The 21,890-nt window shown below is 40.3% G+C and overlaps 1 protein-coding gene across 1 annotated transcript in view; it reads left to right on the forward strand.

The window, feature by feature from the left end:
* LOC126426616 (uncharacterized) overlaps nt 1-21,890 on the forward strand; it is a 129,980-nt gene that overhangs the window by 20,375 nt on the left and 87,715 nt on the right. The window contains exon 2 of the mRNA XM_050088506.1: nt 7,697-8,056. Within this exon, the coding sequence (XP_049944463.1) occupies nt 7,697-8,056 (360 nt within the window). The remainder of the gene's footprint in view (nt 1-7,696; nt 8,057-21,890) is intronic.

Here is a 21,890-nt window from a genome sequence, read left to right on the forward strand (position 1 = left end):
AAAATTAGAGAGACCTTTGGAGATAAGAGAACGACTTGTATGAATATCAAGAGCTCAGATGGAAACCCAGTTCTAAGCAAAGAAGGGAAAGCAGAAAGGTGGAAGGAGTATATAGAGGGTCTATACAAGGGCGATGTACTTGAGGACAATATTATGGAAATGGAAGAGGATGTAGATGAAGATGAAATGGGAGATATGATACTGCGTGAAGAGTTTGACAGAGCACTGAAAGACCTGAGTCGAAACAAAGCCCCCGGAGTAGACAATATTCCATTGGAACTACTGACGGCCGTGGGAGAGCCAGTCCTGACAAAACTCTACCATCTGGTGAGGAAGATGTATGAGACAAGTGAAATACCCTCAGACTTCAAGAAGAATATAATAATTCCAATCCCAAAGAAAGCAGGTGTTGACAGATGTGAAAATTACCGAACTATCAGCTTAATAAGTCACAGCTGCAAAATACTAACACGAATTCTTTACAGACGAATGGAAAAACTAGTAGAAGCCAACCTTGGGGAAGATCAGTTTGGATTCCGTAGAAACACTGGAACACGTGAGGCAATACTGACCTTACGACTTATCTTAGAAGAAAGATTAAGGAAAGGCAAACCTACGTTTCTAGCATTTGTAGACTTAGAGAAAGCTTTTGACAATGTTGACTGGAATACTCTCTTTCAAATTCTAAAGGTGGCAGGGGTAAAATACAGGGAGCGAAAGGCTATTTACAATTTGTACAGAAACCAGATGGCAGTTATAAGAGTCGAGGGACATGAAAGGGAAGCAGTGGTTGGGAAGGGAGTAAGACAGGGTTGTAGCCTCTCCCCGATGTTGTTCAATCTGTATATTGAGCAAGCAGTAATGGAAACAAAAGAAAAATTCGGAGTAGGTATTAAAATCCATGGAGAAGAAATAAAAACTTTGAGGTTCGCCGATGACATTGTAATTCTGTCAGAGACAGCAAAGGACTTGGAAGAGCAGTTGAATGGACTGGACAGTGTCTTGAAAGGAGGATATAAGATGAACATCAACAAAAGCAAAACAAGGATAATGGAATGTAGTCTAATTAAGTCGGGTGATGCTGAGGGAATTAGATTAGGGAATGAGGCACTTAAAGTAGTGAAGGAGTTTTGCTATTTGGGGAGCAAAATAACTGATGATGGTCGAAGTAGAGAGGATATAAAAGGTAGGCTGGCAATGGCAAGGAAAGCGTTTCTGAAGAAGAGAAATTTGTTAACATCCAGTATTGATTTAAGTGTCAGGAAGTCATTTCTGAAAGTATTCGTATGGAGTGTAGCCATGTATGGAAGTGAAACATGGACGATAAATAGTTTGGATAAGAAGAGAATAGAGGCTTTCGAAATGTGGTGCTACAGAAGAATGCTGAAGATTAGATGGGTAGATCACATAACTAATGAGGAAGTATTGAGTAGGATTGGGGAGAAGAGAAGTTTGTGGCACAACTTGACCAGAAGAAGGGATCGGTTGGTAGGACATGTTCTGAGGCATCAAGGGATCACCAATTTAGTATTGGAGGGCAGCGTGGAGGGTAAAAATCGTAGAGGGAGACCAAGAGATGAATACACTAAGCAGATTCAGAAGGATGTAGGTTGCAGTAGGTACTGGGAGATGAAAAAGCTTGCACAGGATAGAGTAGCATGGAGAGCTGCATCAAACCAGTCTCAGGACTGAAGACCACAACAACAACACTATTGTACGCGTACAGGAGGGCAATGACGGGTGAGTAGTTCCCGTGAACGTCGATAATTTTAGCGCTGTAGATGCAAATTTGAGGAAAGGAGTTTTAGGAGCAAATTTGGATGTGTCAGATGACGAAGACTGGTGTTCGAGAGGTAGGCGAAGCGATCAACCACTGACTGCCAATAGAACTGCAGTGTGAGACAAAATTAAGCACTTGAAAGGAGGAGAAAGAGAGCATATGGAAGAATTATTGCGGGCATTTAAGGATTGTTTTTTCTGCAAGGGCCGTTGCCAGCAACTCCATTAGTTCAACATAGGATACCAACAGGGAATGAAACACCTGTTTACCGTAAACCATACAGAATACCGAGGTATTTGCAGCTGATTGTGGAGGATTTCATTGATCAGCAGCTTGTGGACGGTATTATAGAGCATAGTAACTGTTGCTGGGGAGTGGGCATTGTCATTGTGCCTAAAAAATCTATGGATGGAAGTAAGAAATACAGGTTCTGTTGTGACTACCGATACCTCAATAATAAGACAGTAATGGACGCATACCCCATTCCAAACATATCGGAGACTTTTTATTACTTAGGACATTTGTCTGTATTTTTGTCTTTGTAACAATATTACCAGCATTATCAGTTTTTATTAGATTGATTTTATTTAATATCTACGCTGATCAGTCAGTCCAGCCATGGTGGCTACTGTTTACAAGTTCATCACCAATGGGGCAGGTGCCCAACCGTGTGGCCGGAACTTGTTTTTCCCTGACTGCTGTCCTAGAGTTGTGGTAATTTTCACTCTCTGTGTCCGCTATTCACCGAGGCTCAAAAGTTGCCACCGTCCTTTAGCGACACCGCAAGGCTCGTGCAGTGTACTGAGCTCAGCCCGACGGCTCCAACCCGCCCTCCTGTGTCGTGCGCTGTGCCAGCTTCTAACATCTCAGCAGGGGGCATGCGTCTCTGCTTCTAAAATCTCTGTTCACAATTGTTGTACCCTTACACTAGGGAGAAATAACTTCTGTCGTAAGTCGATGTCATAAAAATGTAACAGCGCATTATGTGGTGAACGACCGTACGGAAATGTCCTGGACCTGATCTGTAGTAAAAAAAGTTATGTGCCTTAAAATTAATACACTCCATGTAAAACAGTCTGAAATTTTAGCAGCATAGAAACTGCTGCATTGTATATACGAATTTCAATCAAGAACAACTGCCAAGATGAGAAACATAGAAGTAGATATCCTCAGTGTCACAAAGCAGCTTAAATCACTCAATAAAAGCAAGGCTTCCGGTCCAGATTGTATACCAGTCAGGTTCCTCTCAGACTATCCCGATGCAATAGCTCCATATTTAGGAATTATATACAACCGCACGCTCACAGAAAGATATGTAACTAAAGACAGGAAAATTGCTCAAGTCACACTAATACCCAAAAAGTGAAGCAGGAGTAATCCGCTGAATTACAGGCACATATCGCTAACGTCGATTTGCAGTAGGGTTTTGGAACGTGTACGGTATTCGAACATTATGAAGTACCTCGAAGAAAACGATTTATTGACACGTAGTCAGCACGGATTCAGAAAATATCGTTCTTGCGAAACACAACTAGCTCTTTATACTCATGAAGTAATAAGTGCTATTGACAGGGGATGTCTAATTGTTTCCATGTGTTCAGATTTCCACAAGGCTTTCGACATGCTTCCCCACAAGCGTCTTCTAACCAAACTGCGTGCCTATGGAATATCGCCTCAGTTGTGTAACTGGATTCGTGATTTGCTGTCAAGTAAAACAGAAATAAAATACGGCGTTCCCCAAGGAAGTGTTACAGGCCCTCTATTGTTCCTGATCTATATATTGATAACATAGGAGACAATCTGAGTAGCCATCTTAGATTGTTTGCAGATGATGCTGTCAGAGTAGCCATCTTAGATTGTTTGCAGATGATGCTGTCATTAACCATCTTGTAAAGTCATCAGATGACCAAAATGAACTGCAAAATGATTTAGATAAGATACCTGTATGGTGTGAAAAGTTGCAATGGACCCTGAATAAACAAAAGTGTGAAGTTATTCACATGAGTACTAAAAGAAATCCGCTAAATGTCGATTACACAATAAGTCATACAAGTGTGAAGCCTGTAAATTCCATTGTATACTTAGGGATTACAATTACAAATAACCTAAATTGGAATGATCACATAGATAATGTTGTGGGTGGAGCCAACCAGAGACTGCAATTCACTGGCAGAACACTTAGAAGCTGCAACAGGTCTACCAAAGAGACTGCTTACACCATGCTTGTCTGCCCTATTCTGGAGTATTACTGTGTGGTGTGGTATCTGCATCAGATGGGACTGACGGATGACATGGAAAAACTACAAAGAAGGGCAGCTCATTTTGTATTATCGTGAACTAGGGGAGATAGTGCTACAGACATGATACATTAAAACAAAGGCATTTTTCATTGCCATGGGATGTTCTCATGAAATTTCAATCATCAGTTGTCTGCTCCAGTTGCGAAAACATTCTGTTGACACCCACCTACATAGGGAGAAATGATCATCATGTTAAAATAAGAGAAATTGGGGCTCGCACAGAAAAATTTAAGTGCTCTTTTTTCTGGCACACCGTTCGAGAGTGGAACGGTAGCAAGACAGCTTGAAGATGGTTAATTGAACCCTCTGCCAGGCACTTTATTGTGAATAGCAGAATTATCACATAGATGTAGATGTGGAATGTTATTGAAATACTCTTTGACTTTTCGTTAATTGTTCAATCATTTGAAGCGAGTCCTTGATACAGTGCATTGAAAAATTGTGTTAATGGCAGCAAATTAACTTTCACTTTATGACGACACAATGTGAATGCTGCTGTATCATGTAAAGCAAACTCATATGCAAAATGTTTTGCAGTACAAAGTCTGCAATGAAAATTCATCAAACTGCAATTACAACTCAAAATTATTTGGAATTGCATTCAGCGCACGTCTAAATGTATCCTTCAGAACAACAGAATTATCATTATCGATGTCAACATTATCCATGTTACAAAGTCTACAGAAAAGTTCTCTCTCCCTACCTCTCTTTCTTTCAGTCTCACACGTTAGCCTAAAACAAATATAGTCCTTGTGTCATAATGGAAGTCATGTTGTTGTTGTTGTTGTTGTTGTGGTCTTCAGTCCAGATACTGGTTTGATGCAGCTGTCCATGCTGCTCTATCCTGTGCAAGCTTCTTCATCTCCCAGTACCTACTGCAACCTATGTCCTTCTGCATCTGCTTAGTCTATTCATCTCTTGGTCTCCCTCTACGATTTTTACCCTCCACGCTGCCTTACAGTACTAAATTGGTGATCCCTTGATGCCTCAGAACATGTCCTACCAACCGATCCCTTCTTCTGGTCAAGTTGTGCCACAAACTTCTCTTCTCCCCAATCCTATTCAATACTTCCTCATTAGTTATGTGATCTACCCATCTAATCTTCAGCATTCTTCTGTAGCACCACATTTCGAAAGCTTCTATTTATCGTCCATGTTTCACTTCCATACATGGCCACATTTTGTTAACAAATTTCTCTTCTTCAGAAACGCTTTCCTTGCCATTGCCAGTCTACATTTTATATCCTCTCTACTTCGACCATCATCAGTTATTTTGCTTCCCAAATAGCAAAACTCCTTTACTACTTTAAACGTCTCATTGCCTAATCTAATTCCCGCAGCATCACCGGATTTAATTCGACTGCATTCCATTATCCTTGTTTTGCTTTTGTTGATGTTCATTTATATCCTCCTTTCAAGACACTGTCCATTCCGTTCAACTGCTCTTCCAAGTCCTTTGCTGTCTCTGACGGAATTACAATGTCATTGGCGAACCTCAAAGTTTTTATTCCTTCTTCATGGACTTTAATACCCACTCCAAATTTTTCTTTTGTTTCCTTTACTGCTTGCTCAATATACAGATTGGATAACATCGGGGAGAGGCTACAACCCTGTCTCACTCCCTTCCCATCTGCTGCTTCCCTTTGTAACGTCTAGTAAGAAACAAAAACAACATATTATGTAGTAACGAGAAAATTATATGTATCATATTGTGTTATTGTATAAAATTATGTATTTTTTTTATTATTTATTTTTGAGAATATCTGCGTCGGCGAGTAATGAAACCGCCACAGACGATAAATGTCGAACAAAGATTAAAATAAGTAACTAGTATATAATACGTGACGAATAGCAATTTCTTTGTCTTCTTCATCTGGGAGTCGAACGAGTAAGATATCCTGTGTCGTAGTAGAGAACGCCAATGTAGCATTCTTTTGTCGAGACTAAGCAATGTACGCCATTACGTGTGAATTCACAAAGGTCTGTAATCACTGAGATATTTAAAGGTTTTAATAGAGTTGTTTAAATGAAAACTTGTATTATTTATTGTTAAGCTTGCTTGCATATTATCCCATCCTGTTGAGACATTTTTCAGTTATATAAATATTATCTGTGGTGCTGAGCTGCGTGGAGAACGAAGAGCCGCTGCCGCGGCGTATTTAAACGACTTACAATATAGTCGAGCATACCGCAAGGAAGCGGTAAAATAATAGTAAAATAATATTATTTCTTTTAGCTCCCAGACTGGCAGTGAAGATCAGCAGATTTTATGATGTGTTGCAGATTGACGCGGGCTGCTGATAGGATATAATTTACAGTGCAAATAATTTAATGTACCTTCAGAATCTGATAGGAATCTTGCTGTGCTCCGTTCTGATCTGGCAAACTTTATAGTGACAACGTATTTTTTAATGAGAGTCTCATGTTCTAGGGCTAGTCGTGGTATGAAATAGCATTTTAACGAGAAATAAAATCCACTGCGAACTTGTGTTTTTGAACGATCACACGGACTGTAACATCAGTGCTCATAACAAAGTAATTTCAACTTTTAATCACTATGAAGTAGGGAAGATATATTGATTGTTAGCATGAGTTGCAGTTACGAAAAATCGTTCCTTAAATTGTACGCCAGATACAGAACAATAAGACTTCCATATATACATTTTATTCCGCTAAAGGGTAATGATGATAAAGAAAAGCAAAGCACAGCATTATTAACAGATATTTCGCGGCTCTTTTCGTAAATGCGATAATAAAAAACGTGAAACCTTTCATGCCCCTCCACTCTTATAACTGCCATCTAGTTTCCGTACAAATTGTAAATAGCATTTCGCTCCCTGTATTTTACCCCTGCCACCTTCAGAATTTGAAAGAGACTATTCCAGTCAACATTGTCAAAAGCTTTCTCTAAGTCTACAAATGCTAGAAACGTACGTTTGCCTTTCCTTAATCTTTCTTCTAAGGTAAGTCGTAAGGTCAGTATTGCCTCACGAGTTCCAGTATTTCTATGGAATCCAAACTGATCTTCCCCGAGGTCGGCTTCTACTAGTTTTTCCATTCGTCTGTAAAGAATTCGTGTTAGTATTTTGCAGCTGTGGCTTATTAAAATGATTGTTCGGTAATTTTCACATCTGTCAACACCTGCTTTCTTTGGGATTGGAATTATTATATTCTTCTTGAAGTCTGAGGGTATTTCGCCTGTTTCATACATCTTGCTCACCAGATGGTAGAGTTTTGTCAGGACTGGCTCTCCCAAGGCCGTCAGTGGTTCCAGTGGAACGTTGTCTACTCCGGGTGCCTTGTTTCGACTCAGGTCTTTCAGTGCTCTGTCAAACTGTTCACGCAGTATCGTATCTCCCATTTCATCTTCATCTACATCCTCTTCCATTTCCATAATATTGTCCTCAAGTACATAGCTATTCAAAACGAAAAAATTGAAAATTAGGAAGTTACTTCAAATTTTGTAGCAGTGGTGTCAAATGCTCATATAGTTCCAGTCACTGTTAACTTTTTTGGCTTCAGTTCAAAGTGTTCTATTTTAATGTCTTTGTATAGCCAGCATACAGTTCCTAAACTCTTTAAGCATTTAACACTTTCTTTTGTCCCACTGAGACAGACGCACCACTCCAGTCTCATCTAGCCTGTCGGTCTCTGATGTTGGCAGCACTGGCCAAGCTATCCCTGACGCATCGCACCCCGGCAGTGGCTACTGGGAGGAGGACGCCCCCGCAGATGACGCGACGACGACATTGACAGGAGGTGCCGGTACTCTGACCTCTGCAGCTGTCGTCACAGCCGACAGTAGTGGCGGTGGTACTGAGAGCGACAGCAGGGGAACCACCACTAGCAGTGCTGCCAATGCGACAGGCGAGGAGCAGCCCCTCACTGGTGGTGGCTCTGCCAGTACTGCCAACACTAAGCCACCATTCTCCTACAGGATGCTCATTGCTATGGCCATAATACAGTCACCGCACAGGTTGGTAGCCCTTTTATAGAACACTAAATCTTGTACTTAAAATGCACTACACCAGTCTCAATATGTTTCAGTGTTTCATCTTACCACAGAATGAACGCTTTCACAACTGGATGATATAACTGCTGGTAAACCTTTTGGGATGTGAGGTCGTGGTCCAACAAATTCTTCTGTTCCCGACGTTTTGTCCAGGACTGTGCCGGACATCCTCAGAGGCACTCCTACGCTGAGTCTTGCCGAGTGACCGGTCAGACATCTGAGAGTGACATAAATACTGTAGGAAAAGGGGTGTGGTCAGAGTAACACGTGATGAGCAGAGATCATCGGAGGTGAGGGTATCATCTGGAGTGCCCCAGGGAAGTGTGGTAGGTCCGCTGTTGTTTTCTATCTACATAAATGATCTTTTGGATAGGGTGGGTAGCAATGTGCGGCTGTTTGCTGATGATGCTGTGGTGTACGGGAAGGTGTCGTCGTTGAGTGACTGTAGGAGGATACGAGATGACTTGGACAGGATTTGTGATTGGTGTAAAGAATGGCAGCTAACTCTAAATATAGATAAATGTAAATTAATGCAGATGAATTCAAAAAAGAATCCTGTAATGTCTGAATACTCCATTAGTAGTGTAGCGCTTGACACAGTCACGTCGATTAAATATTTGGGCGTAACATTGCAGAGCGATATGACGTGGGACAAGCGTGTAATGGCAGTTGTGGGGAAGGCGGATAGTCGTCTTCGGTTCATTGGTAGAATTTTGGGAAGATGTGGTTCATCTGTAAAGGAGACCGCTTATAAAACACTAATACGACCTATTCTCGGGTACTGCTCGAGCGTTTGGGATCCCTATCAGGTCGTATTGAGGGAGGACATAGAAGCAATTCAGAGGCAGGCTGCTAGACTTGTTACTGGTAGGTTTGATCATCACGCGAGTGTTACGGAAATGCTTCAGGAACTCGGGTGGGAGTCTCTGGAGGAAAGGAGGCATTCTTTTCGTGAATCGCTACTGAGGAAATTTAGAGAACCAGCATTTGTGGCTGACTGCAGCACAATTTTACTGCCGCCAACTTACATTTCGTGGAAAGACCACAAAGATAAGATAAGAGAGAGTAGGGCTTGTACAGAGGCATATAGGCAGTCATTTTTCCCTCGTTGTGTTTGGGAGTGGAACAGGGAGAGAAGATACTAGTTGTGGTATGAGGTACCCTCCACCACGCACCGTATGGTGGATTGCAGAGTATGTATGTAGATGTAGATAATCCTTGTCAGCGATAAAACTTAACTATCAATCGTCGTCTATCTACAACGTCAGTTATTATCCGTGACTATGTAGAGAAGCCATTGAAATTTATAAGCATCAGGATAATTTTAATAGGAAAGAGGAGGCAATGAAACTTAGTGGCTTATGGACAGTAGCTCTGCAGAATCTCTAGGCAGTTTTATCTTTGGCAAGATTACAATTGTTAGTTAAGTTTTATTGTTGACAAGGATTATCTGTGCTCGTTACATGTTACTTTGACCACACCCCCTTTCCTACAGTATTTATGTTGCTCTCGGACTTCCGAATGGTCAGTCGGCAAGACTCGGCAGGGGGAGCGGCTCTTGAGAACGTACTGCGCAGTCTTGGACGAAGCGACGGGAACAGAAGAGTTTCTTGGACCGTGACCTTACAACCCGAAAGGTTTACCAGCAGCTATGTTTCAGCTTAGTTCGGCACTACAGATGATACCTTACACGTATGATAGATACCTCAGTCATGAAGTCAATGCCTTAATTTCTTGAAATCTTTGGCTCAATTCATCTTACATCTCCATTTTATGACGATATTAATCTGTTGCAAGTTTAGGACTAGCCTGATAGTTCTGCCCATTTTTGTTACACAAGTATTAGGTGACTACACGAGCTTATTGACAGATCTGTTATTCCCTGTTTTAAAGTGTACTCAATTTCAATTTGAACTTTGTTTATGTATACTAGTGTACTGGATAAGACTGCACAAAAACCACCTGAGGCTCTTTTACGAGAAATTGAAACACAAAATTCTTAACTGATCCTCACAAATTGGAAAATATGCTCATGTGTGGCTGTAGTATCACATTTAACCATACTTGTTCAATTTGCATCAGTTTCTCACTAACTAAATCAACTAAGTTCTTTCAGCTGTTTTTTTTTTTTCACAATGTGAATTTAGTGTTGTCATATAACTATCAAGATACAAATCTCTTATCACTCATCCAAATGGCATCTACTATAGTCCCAGCAATATGTGCACAAAGTGGTCCTTAGTCAGTCAGTCAGTTAGTTGATTGCGTGTTCCGTTGATCAATCGCACAGTACGGAAGCCGTTATGGTGTGGAACGTGTCAAGTGCACAAGAAATGCAGATATGAAACAAGATTTTATATATATTACAATACAGAGTTGAAGATTAATATTTCTATTATTTACTCCATTCCCTTAAATGGCACAAAACGCATATACTATATTTATAGATTTATTTTTTTCTATTCAGGAATTCATCTGTGGCATAGAAGGGGTTGTCAAGGAGATAAGATTTCAATTTATTTTTGAAGCTATTACTGCTGTCTGTCAGACATTTTATTTCATCTGGTAATTTGTCGAAAATTTTTATAGCAGCACGTTTTACCCCTTTCTGTGCCAAAGATAGGTTGAGTAAAGGATAGTGTAAGTCTTTCTTTTTTCTGGTATTATAATCATGAATGTCACTGTTGTTTTTAAAGTGCTCCATGTTGTCGAGAACAAATTTCATTAGTGAGTAAATGTACTGTGAGGCTGTTGTAGGAATTCCCAATCTTTTAAAAAGATGCCTACAAGATGTGCGACTATGAACCCCACACATTATTCTAACGACTTTCTTTTGAGCAGTGAATACTTTTTGTCTAAATGTTGAGTTACCCCAAAATATTATTCCGTAAGACATCAGAGAGTGAAAGTATGTTAGCTTACTAATTTCTGTATCCTCAAAATTAGTAATTATTCTGATTGCAAAAGTTGCTGAACCTAATCGCTTTAGAAGATCCAAAATATGAATTTTCCAATCAAGATTCTCATCTATATGTACATCCAAAAATTTAATATGCTCTACCCTGCCTTCTGACTTTTGTTGGTGTGTTATATTTATTGAAGGAACTGTACTTTTTGCAGCAGAAAATTGGATGTACTGTGCTTTTTCAAAGTTTAAAGCAAGCCCATTTGCAGAAAACCAATTAATGACTTTTCCAAAGCCCTTATTTGTATCATTTTCAATTGGAGTTTCTTTTACTGCATTAATAATGATGTTTGTATCATCAGCAGACAGTGTCAGTTCAGCTTCCTGTTTCAGATAGGAAGTGACATTGTTCACATATATCAAGAACAGAAGGGGACCCATGACCGAACCCTGTGGAACACCTAATGTAATTTCACTCCAGTTAGATGAAGTGGCAAACTTATTTAAATCACTTGACCCCTATAAGGGAACTTTCTGCTTCCTGTTCTGTAGGTATGACTTAAACCACTCTATGCTATTCCATTTATACCATAGAATTGTAATTTCTGTAACGTAATGTCATGGTTCACACAATCAAATGCTCTGGACAAGTCACAGAAAATTCCTATTGGTGACATTTTACTATTTAAAGACTCTATTATGTGGAAAGTGAAATTGTATATTGCTGTCTCAGTGGAAAAGCATTTTTGAAATCCAAACTGTGATTTACTAAGAATCCCATTGCTGTTGAGATGGCTAACCACCTTTGAGTACGTTACTTTCTCAAGATTTTTGAAAATGCAGTAAGTGAGGATAATTATTGACATCTGTGGAGTCCCGCTTCCTGTAGAGAGGCCTGACAATGGCATATTTTAACCTGTCTGGGAAAATACCTTGAGTCAGTGATGCATTACATGTGTGACTCAAAACATCAGCTGTAATTGCTCCACATTGTTTTAATATTTTATTAGAGATGTCATCTACTCCAACAGAACATTTATTTTTCAGGGATTTAATAATTTTACTTATTTCACAAGAGGTTGTTAGGTGAAACTTAATCTGACTAAATTCTTTCAAAACAGACTCTTCCATCTACTGCCTGGCTTTTTCTTTTGAACCATTGTCACCAATAGTTTCTCCTACACTTAAGAAATGGTTGTTACATACATTAGCTACTTGTGTACTGTTGGTTAGGATGGACTCGTTCTCTTTCATAGTAATACTACCTACCCTATTGGTTACTATTCCTGTCTCCCTTCCAACAACATTCCATATTGATTTGATTTTGTTGCTGGAGTTGTTAATTTCTTCTCTAACATACATATTTCTTGATTTCCTTACAACTTTTCTCAGTATGTTGCAATAATTTCTGGATCTTTACTAGTTCTTCCTGTCTCATACAGTTCTCATCAAAGGTCAGTTTGATTTCACTTCCATCTGTGTCCAAATCGGCACAACTTTTACATATGTCGAAGATGACTTGCTAGTTGTTCTAAATTTATAAAACGAGTACCACCTCCACACTCAAGGCAGGGACAACTCAGCTGGAGTGAATGTAATTGTCATGTAAAGTGTGGCCAAGATTGCCATTAAATCTCTACACAGTTGCTACGAACAGCTCCTCTGTCCAGTCTCCTGCAGCAGTAGTACTGGCCACACACTGCTCTCACAACAACAGGTGGTAGATTTAAACTGGTGTTATTTTGGTCATCAGCCGTAAGTCTGGTTTGACGTATTTCTGCAATAACCCATTAGTGCCGGAATTAATTTTTTGTGATTTTTTAAAAAAAATTGCATTATTATGTCTGTAAAAGGCATAAATTACACAACAGATTTGTTTTGATGAAAGTCATTACCGCCATTAGAGAGATATTTGATGTTGCCGTATGGCAACGCAAGGCGCTTTCACTACCTAAATTTATATGGATTACAACTTCAAGTAAAATAAGTATGTTATTGAAATTTCTTATTACATATACAAGTTTTGTGCAAATTTATTATTCAGCCTTCATCATACAACTGATACTTTATAACACAGTACAATTAATAATCAAAAATTGAACCTTGAACTCGGCATTATTTTACACGAAATGGAATAAAATAGTCAATACACAATCCCATATTACACTTTGAACACATTGTTCTCACAATAGATTTACATTCCTTGTGTGCGCACCTTTTCTTCTTCTTTCCTTCTGTGTGCTGGACGAGGTGGTCAGTCTTATCAAACCTAATTGAATCTGATATGCGGCTGACGGAACATGCCCTTTATGCAGATGGTCTCCTGGCTCCTTTTGGTAAAGCTTGGTGTCTTCGCAAGTACACTGTTGCTACTTCTCTCTTAGAATCAAGCTGAGAAATAGTTTGGTTTCTTGCTTTATTATACAAACTCCAACTGTTTTGTATGACGACATGTGACATCCGTGTAAAGAGACACCAGTACCATTTCTTGCTTCTTACTGCAATGCGATAGCATGCTAGATTCTGATCTATCCGATCAGTACCTCCCATATATCTATTATATTTGGTTATCAGTTTTGGTCTGAGAATCATTATATTTCGCTTTCTTAGTTGGGAGAATCTCTTGACTTGGCCAACTTCTTGTGCACCACACGAAGAAGAGATCATTGTGACAACTGGGTTGTCCAGCCACTGCACATACAATAATCCATCATTCTTCTCTATTACTGTCTCAAAATATTCCCAATCTTTCTTGGCATTATAAAGAATCTCCAGCGCCTCAGCAAGCGAGAGACCTCTTCTAAAACAAAAATGAGAGAATTTGTCCTTTTACTGAGTACAAGCACCTAGCATTTCCATATGGCAACACCAACGTTCAAACGGCCTAAATGAACGTAATTTATTTCACAGCAAGCAGTAACCTCCAAAGAATATATATTTGAGTATTTAAAGCACAATCATACTAAAAAACTGCGTAAAACATACTTACTCGAACTTATACTCCATTTTTCTTCGTCATTCGGCAAACGACGACTTCCAACACTGCTTACATAGCAGAATTTAAATGTATTGTTAAAACTGTTGCATTGTAGTGATCTTTACAGCCCTGCGGAACGGAATCTACTGCTGCCAACACTCTCGCATCGTTGATGTCGTGGAATCGACGATTTTAAAAAAGTGTTACAAACGGTGCCATATGGCAACGCACAGTGCTAATGGGTTCATTTCCCTTGCAGCTAAATCATAACTGCTCTGTCTAACACTATCAACAATGACCGAGATTTTTTCTTTTCTTCTGACCGATTTGATGTGGCCCGCACAACTTCCTCTCCCGTACCGACCTCTTCATCTCAGACGAGCACTCTCAACCAATGTCCTCAATTGTTTTCTGGAAATGTTTTAATCTCATTGTTCTCCTGCAGTTGTTGCCGTCTACAGATCACGTTTTTACAAAACCTGGCAGAAAATTCACAGAGATCTGGTCGTATATAAAGTATGCTGGCAGCAAGACAGAATCAATGCTTTCTCTGGGCAATAGAAGTAGAAGTACTATTGAAGACAGTGCTGCCAAAGCAGAGTTACACAGCCTTCTGAAATTCCTTCACCAGAGAAGGCGAAGTAAATATTCCAGAATTTGAATCAAGAACAGCTGCCCAAATTGAGTGACTTAGAAGTAGATATCCTCGCAGTAGTGAAGCAACTTAAATCACTTAATAAAAGCAAGTCTTCTGGTCCAGACTGTATACCAACTAGGTTCCTTTCAGAGTATGCTGTCGCATTAGCTCCATACTTAACAGTCATATACAACCGGTCGCTCGACGAAAGATCCGTACCCAATGACTGGAAAGTTGCACAGCTCACACCAATATTCAACTAAATTATAGGCTCGTATCATTAACATCAATATGCAGCAGCATTTTGGAACATATATTGTGTTTGAACATTATGAGCATTTTGGAACATATATTGTGTTTGAACATTATGAATCATATCGAAGATAATGGCCTACACGGATTTAGAAAATATCATTCTTGTGAAACACAACTTGCTCTTTACTCAGACAAAGTGTTTAGTGCTATTGACAAGGCATTTCAGATTGATTCCGTATTCCTGGATTTCCAGAAGGCTTTTGACACTGTACCACACACGCGGCTCGTAGTAAAATTGTGTTCATGGAATAGTCTCTCAGTTATGTGACTGGATTTGTGATTTCCTGTCAGAGAGGTCACAGTCCGTAGTAATTCATGGAAAGTCATTGAATAAAACAGAAGTGATTTCTGGCATTCTCCAAGGTAGTGTTATAGGCATTAAGTTGTTACTTGTCTATATAAAGTTTCAGTAGACAGTCTCAACAGCTGATTGCAGATGATACTGTCGTTTATTGTCTAGTAAAGTCATCAGCAGATCAAAAGAAATTGCAAAACAACTTAGAAAATATGTCTGTATGGTGCAAAAATTGGCGATGGACTCTAAATAATGAAAACTCAGAGATCCTTCTCTTGAGTGCTAAAAGGATGCCATTGAATTTAGGTTAGATGATGATGATGATGATGATGATGTTGTTGTTGTTGTTGTGTTCTTCAGTCCTGAGACTGGTTTGATGCAGCTCTCCATGCTACTCTATCCTGTGCAAGCTTCTTCATCTCCCAGTACCTACTGCAGCCTACATCCTTCTGAATCTGCTTAGTGTATTCATCTCTTGGTCCCCCTCTACGATTTTTAACTTCCACACTGCCCTCCAGTACTAAATTGGTGATCCCCTGATGCCTCAGAACATGTCCTACCAACCGATCCCTTCTTCTAGTCAAGTTGTGCCACAAACTGCTCTTCTCCCCAATCCTATTCAATACCTCCTCATTAGTTATGTGATCTACCCATCTAATCTTCAGCATTCTTCTGTAGCACCACATTTCGAAAGATTCTATTCTCTTCTCGTCTAAACTATTTATCGTCCCCGTTTCACTTCCATACATGGCTACACTCCATACAAATACTTTCAGAAATGACTTCCTGACATTTAAATCTATACTCGATGTTAACAAATTTCTCTTCTTCAGAAATGCTTTCCTTGCCATTGCCAGTCTACATTTTATATCTTCTCTACTTCGACCATCATCAGTTATTTTGCTCCCCAAATAGCAAAACTCCTTTATTACTTTAAGTGTCTCATTTCCTAATCTAATTCCCTCAGCATCACCCGATTTAATTTGACTACATTTCATTATCCTTGTTTTCCTTTTGTTGATGTTCATCATATATCCTCCTTTCAAGACACTACCCATTCCGTTCAACTGCTCTTACAAGTCCTTTGCTGTATCTGATAGAATTACAATGTCATCGGCGAACCTCAAAGTTTTTATTTCTTCTCCATGGATTTTAATACCTACTCCGAATTTTTCTTTTGTTTCCTTCACTGCTTGCTCAATATACAGAGTGAATAACATTGGGGAGAGGCTACAGCCCTGTCTCACTCCCTTCCCAACCACTGCTTCCCTTTCGTGCCCCTTGACTAACTGCCATCTGGTTTCTGTACAAATTGTAAATAGCCTTTCGCTCCCTGTATTTTACCCCTGCCACCTTCAGAGTTTGAAAGAGAGTATTCCAATCAACATTGTCAAAAGCTTTCTCTAAGACTACAAATGCTAGAAACGTGGGTTATGATAAATGACACAAATTTGAATGCTGTCACTTCTACTAAATGCCTAGGGATGACATTTACAAGCAAATTAAATTGGAGTGATCACATAAGAACTGTTACAAGGAAGGCAAATCAAAGAATTTGATTTACTGGCGGAACACTTAGAAGATACAACAGACTTACTAAAGAGATTGCCTACACTATGCGTGTCTGTCTGATTTTGGAATACTGCTGTGCGGTGCGGGGTCCTTACCAGACAGGATTTAACAGAATATGTTGAGAAAGTTCAGAGAAGAGCAGGACCTTTTGCATTATTGTGAAATAGCGGAGAGAGAGTCACTCTCCTGATACAGGGTTTGGTATGGACATTCTTAAAATAAAGGTGTTTTTCATTGTGGTGCAATCTTCTCATGAAATTTCAATCACCAACTTTCTCCTCTGAATCGGAAAATATTTTGTTGTCGCTGACCTACATGGAGGGAAATGACCATCGTAATAAGATAAAGGAAATTGGATCTCGCATGGAAAGATATGGGTGTGTGTTTTTTCTGGGCACTGTTCAAGACTGGAGTTCAATGAATCCATTGCGTGGCACTTAAGTGTGATGTGGAGAGTATCCGTGCAGATGCAGACGTAGATGTAGATGTCTTAACACATGACCTATCACCCTGTCCCTTCTTCGTTTCAGTGTTTTTCCCACATTTCTCTCCTTGCCAGTTCTGTGAAGAAACTTTGCATTTCTCATCCTATCAGTCCACCTCATTTTCAAAATCCATTCTTTTGTTCCGTTCTAGTTTCCCAAAGGTCCACGGTTCTCTTCCATGTGTGCTATGCTTCATACGTTCACACTCATTTTATCAAAATGTATGTTAGATACTACCAGATTTGTTTTGGCCAAGGATGAGCTCTTTGCCTGTGTTGCTCTGCTTTTCATATTCTCCTGTCTGTGTCTCTTGTGTCTTCTTTCGTTTCCAACATAGGAGAATTGCTTCACTTCATCTACTTTGTGCTCTTCAACTGTATCACTGGTTTGACATTTGCCACTCCTCATTACTTTTCGTGTGCCTTGTGTCCTCATTCTAGGCCTACCCATCTGATGCTTTTTGTGGACCATTCCATCAAATGCAATTTTCATCAATGGTCGATGTCATAATATGTGCCCAACTAATCCACCTCTCCATTTCTTTCATTGTTCTTGGCGTTCTTTCTTGTTGGCGTGTTAGAGGACATCATAATTCCCCACTTTATCAATGCATCTGATCTTCAACACTCACTGTGACACCCTACCATTCACATTTCACATCTACATAGAGGATTTTTCCAAACTTGGCAATTTATTTATACTTTTACACTGTATATTAGCAGCTGTTCCTTTTTGTAGCAAGTTCTGTTGCTTAATTTAATTCTTGCTAGGAAATGTCATGATGGTACTGATTGCTTTAATATTTCTTTTCCTTTTATGTATATGTATTTAAATAATACCCTTTGTGAAGTTTCTTTACAATTACTGACAAATGTCTTTCCTACAAGTAATTCCAAGGTTATGTGTGAAAGCGATTTACAAGGTAGCAGTGGAAAATTGAGTGTCCATAATTTGTTGTCGGGATTACAGTTTGGCTTCAGTAAACGAGTATGCATAAAACATTCTGTTTCATTCTTTTCTACCAGTTGCTTATATTTGAAGTGCAGCTACTCTAAAACGTCTAATGCGGGCTGTAATTATCATACAGTAGTCAACATTGGTAGATATTCTAATGCATTAATGCAGACCTGACTTATGATCAGAAAAAAAGTTACAGTTTGGTCAGCAAGTGCAAATCTGGTGCTGCGAATGCAAGAAATATGTATAGAAATGTTTCCATATGTAATGGATTAGGAACAGGACATGGGCAGGAAAGGTCAAACAAGGGAGAAAGGCGTGTAATGTTGATTTTATTACGAGGTGCATTCAAGTTCTAAGGCCTCCGATTTTTTTTTCTAGTTAACTACTCACCCGAAATCGATGAAACTGGCGTTACTTCTCGACGTAATCGCCCTGCAGAGGTACACATTTTTCACAACGCTGACGCCACGATTCCATGGCAGCGGCGAAGGCTTCTTTAGGAGTCTGTTTTGACCACTGGAAAATCGCTGAGGCAATAGCAGCACGGCTGGTGAATGTGCGGCCACGGAGAGTGTCTTTCATTGTTGGAAAAAGCCAAAAGTCACTAGGAGCCAGGTCAGGTGAGTAGGGAGCACGAGGAATCACTTCAAAGTTGTTATCACGAAGAAACTGTTGTGTAACGTTAGCTCGATGTGCGGGTGCGTTGTCTCGGTGAAACAGCACACGCGCAGCCCTTCCCGGACGTTTTTGTTGCAGTGCAGGAAGGAATTTGTTCTTCAAAACATTTTCGTAGGATGCACCTGTTACTGTAGTGCCCTTTGGAACACAATGGGTAAGGATTACGCCCTCGTTGTCCCAGTACATGGACACCATCATTTTTTCAGCACTGGCGGTTACCCGAAATTTTTTTGGTGGCGGTGAATCTGTGTGCTTCCATTGAGCTGACTGGCGCTTTGTTTCTGGATTGAAAAATGGCATCCACGTCTCATCCACTGTCACAACCAACGAAAAGAAAGTCCCATTCGTGCTGTAGTTGCGCGTCAACATTGCTCGGCAACATGCCACACGGGCAGCCGTGTGGTCGTCCGTCAGCATTCGTGGCACCCACCTGGATGACACTTTTCGCATTTTCAGGTCATCATGCAGGATTGTGTGCACAGAACCCACAGAAATACCAACTCTGGAGGCGATCTGTTCCACAGTCATTCGGCGATCCCCCAAAACAATTCTCTCCACTTTCTCGATCGTGTCGTCAGACCGGCTCGTGCGAGCCCGAGGTTGTTTTGGTTTGTTGTCACACGACGTTCTGCCTTCATTAAACTGTCGCACCCACGAACGCACTTTCGACACATCCGTAACTCCGTCACCACGTGTCTCATTCAACTGTCGATGAATTTCAATTGGTTTCACACCACGCAAATTCATAAAACGAATGATTGCACGCTGTTCAAATAAGGAAAACGTCGCAATTTTAAGTATTTAAAACGGTTCTCATTCTCGCCGCTGGCGGTAAAATTCTATCTGCCGTATGGTGCTGCCATCTCTGGGACGTATTGGCAATGAACGCGGCCTCATTTTAAAACAATGCGCATGTTGTTATCTCGTTCCAGTCCGGAGAAAAAAAAAATCAGAGGCCTTAGAACATGAATGCACCTCGTATTAACCACCCTTACAGAATTACTTTAATAAGTGCACCGAAGACATTACGAGGTGATGCACCCGTAAAATGTCACGATCGACTATTGCTCGCAGCAGTTCTGGTAATATCTGAGCAGTGTGTTCTGGCGTACTGGCATTCAGATCAGTAGAGACTGAACATGTCACAGGTAAATGCAATCTTTTACATATCCTCACAGCCAAAACTCGCATGGATTGAGATCAGGTAATCTTGCAGGCCATGCATGTGGAAAACCTCTGGAGATAACTCATTTGTGGGAGGTTGCACTAATCACATCTCTCACTGGGTGAGTGCCACGAGGTGTTGCTCCATCTTGCTTTAACACAGTGGTTTCCACATAGTTGCACTCTTCCAAAACTGCAATCACATGCTGTACAACGCCGTCACGATAACATACAGATGTGACCACAATACAGTATTAGTGGTATTTAAAGGAAAAGTAATGTAATGTTATGGTTATCGCTTTTGCTGGTCGCAAAGCTTCTGAAGTGGTAAAATGGTGTGTAGAAAATCATCTTCTGCCAACCAGCATCAGATTCCCATCAGACCAACGAGAGCGTTGATAGACAGCGTTGTTTAGAGGCCAGTGACCAATCTCAAACTTGTGCAGTTTACCTAATTACCTTGCCCGGATACGGATAGAAAAGACTGCTAAATGAGATCTCAGGGACGTTGAAATAAAAGTTTGATAAAGTAAAAGCCGACTGAACACTAGTAGCGTTCGGCTGGACCCACCATACGATTCATCGGCAACTCTCCTTCACTGCAGCCTGAAAAAGTTCTAAAATGCAACATAATAAATTGAGATTGGCATTAATGGAAGAGGAAAGTAGGTTCTTAATTCAAAAACAGCTACTGTTATTAAATTAGTGTAATTATTTAACCAAAAGTTACAGATATGAGAGTGAAACATTTGGTGAAACAGCCATTGATAAACAAATGAGGGAGAGAGCGAAAGAGCTCAGAGCTCCTTCTTTTATATACTCCAAAAACAAATTACGGTGACTGCCTTCAACTTGCTTTACAGTTTCGATATACAGGGTGTTTATAAAAAGTCTCTATGCAGTGCCGTATGATTGTTAGCTACATGTGCCATATGATTGTTCGCCTGCCTGAGTTACTTCCCAACATTCCACTATTTCGTTTATCTCTCGTTGGTGTGTGTCATTACTTGTTGACGTGAACGTTTAAGTTTAGCTCCTTTGTTCGCTTATTTCATTTTTGTCACTGTTAAAATGCTAACCATTGAAGAACGTGTGTTTTTAGTCGAACAAGTGTTCAAAGCTGGCGGTAAATATACAGTTTCAGTTCGTCAAACATTTAATTCAGTTTCACCGGAGCCAACACTCCCACATCGCGATACTGTGCGAGATTTGATTAACAAATTTCGGAGTACGGGTTCAGTGACAGATGTACCGAGAAGTGGTCGTCCTAGCGTTTTGTCTGAGGATAAACCACTCGATATTTCCGATAAAATGTCCACGAGTCCGAACGAGGCAGTAAGAAAACTCGCCCAGGAAATCGATGCTAGTGTTGGAACAGCCCACACAGCTGTAACGAATAATTGCCCCAGGAAGAAACAATGGTGTGTGGTTCTGGAAAACCCGGAAACCACAGCAGAGGAGAATACAGAACAAAAGAAGGGGAGTGTTACCGGTGGGAGTGTGCTCGTTGCACAACAGTGTACAATCCTGCACAGCCAAAGCCACAGAGCAACTCTCAGAGCCATTGAGTTGGAACATTATTAACTACAATCCTGTACAGCCAAAGCCACAGAGCAACTCTCAGAGCCATTGAGTTGGAACGTTATTAACTACAATCCTGTACAGCCAAAGCCACAGAGCAACTCTTAGAGCCATTGAGTTGGAACATTATTAACTACAATCCTGTACAGCCAAAGCCACAGAGCAACTCTTAGAGCCATTGAGTTGGAACGTTATTAACTACAATCCTGCACAGCCAAAGCCACAGAGC

This window comes from Schistocerca serialis, chromosome 11, assembly GCF_023864345.2.
Source record: "Schistocerca serialis cubense isolate TAMUIC-IGC-003099 chromosome 11, iqSchSeri2.2, whole genome shotgun sequence".
NCBI lineage: Eukaryota > Metazoa > Arthropoda > Insecta > Orthoptera > Acrididae > Schistocerca > Schistocerca serialis.